General features: G+C 44.7%; 1 protein-coding gene across 3 annotated transcripts in view; it reads left to right on the forward strand.

The window, feature by feature from the left end:
* The window catches only part of LOC115161335 (major facilitator superfamily domain-containing protein 6), a 17065-nt gene extending 10130 nt beyond the window's left edge, over positions 1 to 6935 (forward strand). For 2 of the 3 annotated variants that reach the window (XM_029712244.1, XM_029712246.1), the window contains exons 3-7: positions 811 to 908; positions 2627 to 2788; positions 3437 to 3535; positions 3875 to 4140; positions 5271 to 6935. In XM_029712244.1, coding sequence (XP_029568104.1) covers positions 811 to 908; positions 2627 to 2788; positions 3437 to 3535; positions 3875 to 4140; positions 5271 to 5375 — 730 coding nt within the window. In that variant the 3' untranslated portion in view covers positions 5376 to 6935. Of the gene's footprint in view, positions 1 to 810; positions 909 to 2626; positions 2789 to 3436; positions 3536 to 3874; positions 4141 to 5032; positions 5037 to 5270 lie in introns of all 3 variants that reach the window. The other variant, XM_029712245.1, reaches the window with a different exon arrangement.
* The last annotated feature ends 902 nt before the right edge of the window (positions 6936 to 7837 follow it).

The raw sequence follows: 7837 nt of genomic DNA on the forward strand, positions 1-7837 counted from the left end.
AGAGAAAAGTTTGTAAACTGGAATCATTTAAGTGTTTGGTAAATGTGTCAGTATATTTGCATTGTATTTGCATTGTCAGGTCAGGGGTTTGATTGGACAGGACGTTGTCATGGGAGATGGGCACCAAATATCCAACGGTCTGGGAAGGAAATATATTCTGTTCAGAATAGGGTTGCAAAGCTACCGGTAATTTACCGAAGTTACCGGAATCTTCAGTAATTTTGGTAATTAACAGATAATCTATCGTAGCTTTGGTAACCCTCATATTAAACACCAATGTTATTCACTGAGTTGATGGTTTATATTTAAACCATATTTAAAATCATCTTATTTCATTATTTCATATATTTTACGTGATAAGGCCCAACAGAGGGCCAGAGACAAATACAGACACCTGTAATAATCTGAAATACCCAAAAGGGCCACTAGATGTCATGTGATAGATTATGTAAAATCCTTGAAAGATACCAAAATCCTGGTAATTTACTGGTAAACTTAGAAACGTTTCCAGTAATATACCCTCCCCTTGCAACCCTGGTTCAGAATGACAATGACAAACCAACCCCAATCCAGGGACAGTTCAGGTTTGACCTCTGAACTTTGGACTTGCTTTCACCTGCAACTCTGTTGAGGCAATAACCTCCTATAGGTTTAGGTTAGGGCTAGGGTTTAGGATAGGGTTAGGGTTATGTTTGTGATTGGTGGATTGTTATTTGAACAGTGTAGTCAGTAGTGATAGTTCCAGAACATCAATAAACCATCTGTGTTCCGTGGCCTTCTCCTCCTCCCCTCTCCCCTCTCCCTCCACAGGGTGCTGTACATCGGTCTGGCCTGCAACACGGCTCGTTACCTGTACATCTCCTACCTGGAGAACGCCTGGATCGTCCTGCCCATGGAGGTCCTTCAAGGTTAGGCTACACTGGGTGTCACGGCGTGGCATATGTTGACTTAGCTTAGCTTAGCTAATGTTAACATTAGATAGAAAGAAGGTAGAAGCAGTGTTTGAACTGGCTGCACCAGTGCACTTACATTGTTGCCATGTTGGCTCAGAGTTCATATCAGACTGGACAGGAACTCTCCTCTCAACGACATGAAAGGCTTTTCCTTTGCCTGGAAAACACCCTTTTCCTCTGTATCTCGACTCCACTAACAGCCACTTAGGCCATGAATAACAATGTTGCAGCTGCACACGAAAGATTAACATTAAAGGACGCTTAAAATGTTTGTAATAATTTACTAGAGGCGTAACATCACCCAACAAAACATTTAGAGACGCACTGAATCTCTTTTAAAAATCTCCATCATTCTAAAAGAAGTGGTATGCCAATATTTGTATTTTATTTAACATTTATTTAACTAGGCAAGTCAGTTAAGAACAAATTCTTATTTACAATGACCGCACACCCCGGCCAAACCCGGAATACGCTGGGCCAATAGTGCGCCACCCTATGGGACTCCCAATCATGATACAGCCTGCAACACAAACAAAATGGCCGTAGCTCTGGTCTGGGCATTGTTTTCTAATAGTGGGAGGTTATGCCACATTCACGTCATGTCGGAAACTCGGGAACTCTTAAAATGAACGTATGTTATTTGCGTAGCGCTTCCTATTGGTTGATTCTGATCATTCCCAAGTGGGAAACTCTGGTATCATCTTTTTACAACGAGTAAGCAAGTTGGGAAAATTCCAGAGTGTCTGACATGACGTGAACATGGCATACGTGACGAAATGGGCTAGAGCTGAATAGGGGGCAAGGCCGGACTATGGAGGGTAGCAGGTTCAATGGCTTTGTTATATTATTGGTATACTATGAGACAATGAGGCATGTTGACTTTGAACTAGCTGGTTGAGCCACTTCAAACACGGCACACCCAGCAAGGGTTAAGTCCACTCTCTTTCGTCTGTCGCCTGCCATGAACGCTCTGTCTCGGGTTCTGCTGTTGTGCAGTGGTTGCACAGCCTTTCCTCTACAGGGAGCCATGTTTTCCTGTGTCTACCCTTCTCAATGGCAAGGCTGTGCTCACTGAGCCTGTACTTTGTCAAGGTTTTTCTAAGGTTTTGATCAGTAACCATGGTCAAATATTTAGCCACGGTGTAATGTCTATTTAGGGCCAGATAGCACTGCATTTTGCTTTGTGCTTGTGTTTCCTAATAAGCAATGTAGTTTTGTTTAGACTGTGTTGTAAATTGTTTTTATCTGATTGATTGGATGTTCTGGTCCTGAGGCTTCAGTGTGTTAGTAGAACATGTTTGTGAACTCAGCCCCAGGACCAGCTGGATGAGGGAACATTTTTCTTTGCTCAGCTCTTGGCATTGCAGGGCTTGGTAATGATATGAGAGCAGGTCACTGTATTTTAGATGTTTCCAAAACTGAATTGCTCAATTCTGAGTTTTTATTATTAGTGGATATTGACCTAATTCTGCCCTGCATGCGTTGTTTGTAGTTTTCCTCTGGACATGTAGGAGAATCTTACAGAACTCTGCATGTAGGGTTTCAATGGGGGTGTTTGTCCCATTTGGTGAAATCTTGTTTTGCAAGTTGACCCCACATCCCACACTGTCTCTCTCTCTCTCTCTCTCTGTCTCTTTCTCTGTCTCTCGTGTTCCGTATCTCTGTGTATCTAGGTGTGACCCATGCCTCAGTGTGGGCAGCCTGTATCTCCTACCTCAGTGCTGCAGTGCCTCCAGAGCTGAGGACCTCTGCCCAGGGTATCCTCCAGGGCCTGCATCTGGGGCTGGGCCGGGGCTGTGGGGCCATGGTGGGGGGAGGCTTCGTCAATGTTTTTGGTAAGAATCACTGTGTGTGGAGAAGTTGTATTTAATTTAATTGTGTCCCCCAGTTCTAGAGTATATAAAACACATTCAACCAAAGAGAGATGGATCTATTGGCGTCACTCGTTAAAGGTACTATCGGGAGTAAAGACTGCTTGCTATTCAATGTTCATTAATTGAAATGACTATTGAGAACAGCAGTAACTATTGTAGATTGTACATTTAAGTGGCTAACAGAACAGAATGTAGCTTCACTCCTACTTGAGCAGCTACTTGTACTCACACGTGTCATACTCTCACATGCCTTTCCAACTGTTGAACAACGCCTCATCTCCTTAAAAGGATACCCTGTCCTCCATGGTTTTCATAAAATAATCCAGGTCTTAACTCTTAATAAACTACCACCAGCCCCATCTTAAATCATTAGGATAGGAATTTGATGGTCTGGAATGCACTTGGCAGCTCTGTGAGACTGTGTCTCTGTGTTCTGAAACACATTGTGATGACTGGGGTAACATATATCCTTTACGGTACTGAAATGGACATTAATTGTCAGTTTTTCTGTTATATGAATAGCAATTTGTGAAATAAATACATTTATTTTGAGATTCTGTTTCCAAAAGCCTATGGAGCACACGTTTGTCTTTTTGGGTTATGGTTTAGGCGCGGCCCACACCTTCAGAGGGATAGGAATGGTCTCCCTCGTCATCCTCCTCCTCTTTGCACTCATCCAGTGGCTGGCTGTGCAGAGTGGGAACAAAGGTATGTGTCATTAATGTTTATTTTATCCTACCCTGTACCCTTCATGGCATGCCTCTGCATGGACTTAGGCCTACAGGAAAACAGAATTTACTTCACCTATTATACCCCTTAGTGGAGAAGTGACTGGCTCCCAATGTGGCAAGCATGACATTTACTGCCATTAACTTATTCTCTTTGTCAATCAGCAACTGAGAAATTCATAGACATTGGAATGCTGCATGAATCATATTTAGGATCTTGATAGTGGAGATTGTTGTTAGGTCGGACACGTTAACAGAATAATCATTTTGAAGCATGCCAGGAATTGTTATGAAACATTTAGCTTGAGTTGTTTTCCAGATCCCAGAATGCTGGCGGAGAACATCCCAGTCCCCTCCAGCCCTGTTCCCATAGCGACCATAGACATTATCCAATCAAATAACGGAGCCGCCACAATGACACCGCCGAGGAAGACCAAGCACCAGGAAGATCAGGAGGACGTGAGCAAGCCTGCCTGGGTGGTGTCCGCCTCACCCTGGGTCACCCTGGCCTTTGCCCTGCACCAGATCAGAGAGATCGCTACCCTTGCCAGGAGCAGCCCTGCAAACAACCATCAGCCGCTGCAGGTACTGTAGGTAGACAGGGTAGCTGGCAGCACGTGGGCTTCAAGGATAGACTGGTGGGTTCAGGGATAGACCGATGGGTTCAGGGATAGACTGGTGAGTTCAGGGATAGACCGATGGGTTCAGGGATAGACTGGTGGGTTCAGGGATAGACTGGTGGGTTCAGGGATAGACTGATGGGTTCAGGGATAGACCGGTGGGTTCAGGGATAGACTTATGGGTTCAGGGATAGACTGGTGGGCTCAGGGATAGACTGATGGGTTCAGGGGATAGACTGGTGGGTTCAGGGATAGACTGGTGGGTTCAGGGGTAGACTGGTGGGTTCAGGGGTAGACTGGTGGGTTCAGGGGTAGACTGGTGAGTTCAGGGATAGACTGGTGGGTTCAGGGATAGACTGGTGGGTTCGGGGATAGACTGGTGGGTTCAGGGATAGACTGGTGGGTTCGGGGATAGACTGGTGGGTTCGGGGATAGACTGGTGGGTTCGGGGATAGACTGGTGGGTTCGGGGATAGACTGGTGGGTTCGGGGATAGACTGGTGGGTTCGGGGATAGACTGGTGGGTTCGGGGATAGACTGGTGGGTTCGGGGATAGACTGGTGGGTTCGGGGATAGACTGGTGGGTTCGGGGATAGACTGGTGGGTTCAGGGATAGACTGGTGGGTTCAGGGATAGACTGATGGGTTCAGGGATAGACGGATGGGTTCAGGCTGTGCTTTGAGGCTGGGCCCAAAGACATATCGCTGGGCAGAGAAAGAAACAGGTGATGTTTGTGATTGTTACATTTGTGATAATGAAATGTGACAGGAATGTTTATCTAGCAATGTGTGCATGTTCCATGTTGTATCATGTCCTGCTGAGAATTGTCTTCTTTATTTCATGCATGCCATCTTGAAGAAAGGTGAGAATATAATACCTGCCTTTAGAACGGTATTTTATGAGAGTGATTTTTTTCATATTGTAGCGACCTTAACCCAAGTCCTAGCGAGCTCGGCAAGAGGTTTGGACCTCTTGGCGTAATGGTTAAGGTGTTGGCTTGACTTTCGCTGGACCCGAATTCACCACAATATCTACAGTAGCTAAGTAGTATTATTACAGTATTAATGTAACACTTTACCTTTGCTCTGATTGGTAGGAGATAAATGAGATCGGCACAGATGAACCAACAGAGGAAACCTCCCCATCCCTAGAACCCCCCCCCCCCCAGACTGGCCCCTCTCAAGTGGGACACCCTCCCTGACCAGGACCCCCCTACGCCTGCTGATCAACCACCCCTCTCCACTGGCCACACGCAGTAGGGGACTGGGAAGAGGGGACACGTTGCACATTGAGGAACTGCCCTAAAATCTTTTCCTTCCAAGCAACACCAAGTCAAGGTCCATGCACAGCTGGGAAGTCCAGCTAAAAGAGTAAGGAGTATGATTTATACAGAATGGACAGGAGAGAAATACTGACCAAAATGAAGGAGGTTGAATTCGTCCTCCTAGCAAGACAGGTCTTAACCAGCGCCTTTAGGGATCTATGGAAAAACTCTGGAATGATCTGTTGTTACTCTGTCAAGAGGACATCAAATGAGTAACAGAGTTGTATTTATTTTACTCATCCTGGAAATCTGGGATAGTGGGTTCGATTGAATAATGCTCCATTTGTCTCGCTGGCCCTCGAAGTGCCTGAGCCGCGGTGCTGTTGTCAGTCTGTGATTCACACTCCTGTAGCAGTGCCACACAGAATCTAAAATGCTGTGTGTAATGGCTGCTTTGCTTGATGTGGACTGTAGAGATTCCTCTTACCAAGTTAAGGTGCAAATTCAATAGGCAAACGTTGTGGAACGTTGCCGATAGCAATATTATTAATATAACGGGTTTGATTACTTATTCTACATGTCAGAGAGACGTGTGTTCTGCATCACAGAAGTTTGGTGGCACCTTAATTGGGGAGGTCGGGCTCGTGGTAATGACTGGAGCGGTATCAGTGGAATGGTGTCAAATACATCAAACTCATGGTTTCCAGGTGTTTGATGCCATTCCATTGGCTCCGTTCCGGCCATTATTATGAGCCGTTCTCCCCTCAGCAGCCTCCACTGTTCTACATACTATATTGATATCCGCCTGTTCCACAACTTTGTGCTCTCTTGAAAGTGGCCTTGCTACTAAACTATTTACATTTACATTACATTTAAGTCATTTAGCAGACGCTCTTATCCAGAGCGACTTACAAATTGGTGCATTCACCTTATGATATCCAGTGGAACAACCACTTTACAATAGTGCATCTAAATCTTTTAAGGGGGGGGGGGGGTTAGAAGGATTACTTTATCCTATCCCAGGTATTCCTTAAAGAGGTGGGGTTTCAGGTGTCTCCAGAAGGTGGTGATTGACTATAACACCATGAGTTCTGTAGACCCCACTTTGTATATGTATTGAAAAGGCCAAAATGTCTAAATGTCAAATATTTCACTATAATCATATTTAGACAGAAATTGTCAATGATATCAAACTGCTTTCCTCCAAAGGACTATCTAAAACTGTTCATAGACATGTAATGACCATTTTACATGCCTTGTCTGCTGTACGTAGCCTATTTTCTACCTGACAACTAATACTCCTAGTGCACTGTGGTCTTTATCTCTTCAAGTTGAAACAACAGTTCGCAATACGTCACTGGAAAAGTTTTTTTTTTTAACTACAAAAAATGGATCCTTGTAATTTAATATGAAGAATATGCACCAAATTTAAAATCACTTTAATGCTGTTTGATATAAAATGTATATAAAAATAAACAAACAAAAAAATATCTAAAATCAAGCATAGGCATATTTCTGTCCATGAGGGAGAAAACCTTAGCTCTTGACAGACATGGTCCAATCAAAATCTCCATTTGATGTTTCCAGCATGTGATTGGCTGTCCCTGAGACTGCAGTTTCTTAAGCAGCCAGGTTGGGGCAGTAGATGGGAGTTCACTGGATTCCACAGCCATGGGAGTACATGAGAGCTTGTTACAGTGACCAGCAGGGGAGCACGTCTCAATGCCCCAGGCACTTACCACACAGGATGAGAAAAACAACAAATGTATTAATGATTGCTGCCAGTTAACCTGAGAGCTATAAGCACCATTTGAAAGTCATTCTGGTGAATAGTTGTAACTACGATGCAGAGTTTTTGATTCCAGAGGAAGACAGATGTCTGCTTTGACTATGATTAGAGTGGGATGACAGCCTGAGGAAGAGTTTCTGGGTCACTATGAAGTCAAACCCACTGAGAGAGACGATAACTCTGGGGAATCCCCGATTCTCCCTAAGTCTACATTTGCACACTTTCTCCAATTGATTTGGAAACTCCCTCCAGCCAATGCTTACACCAATCCTATGCTTTTAAATCCATGCCAGGGAGTGTACAAGTACACACTTCTGGAAAAGGGTGGAGAATCAGGAGGGAGCCTTTGGGGAATGATGGGAACACTGAAGTCCCCTAAAGTCTCTGTTGCCCACAGTTACAGGACTTATCTTCTCATTAGGTGTTTTATCATGGAAGATGAAGCCGAGAGGTAACGCCCCCTACTTTCTGCCTACTGTTAATTTACTGGCCATTTTAGGGTCCTCCGGTTCACCACAGAGGTTTAAATTGATCTTAGAGGAGCTCCATATCCTCGTCCCCTATAAGGTAGGGTTCTGGAGGTGGGATGAAGGCGCTGGGGGAGGGCAGG

The sequence above is a fragment of the Salmo trutta genome, chromosome 24 (assembly GCF_901001165.1).
Source record: "Salmo trutta chromosome 24, fSalTru1.1, whole genome shotgun sequence".
NCBI lineage: Eukaryota > Metazoa > Chordata > Actinopteri > Salmoniformes > Salmonidae > Salmo > Salmo trutta.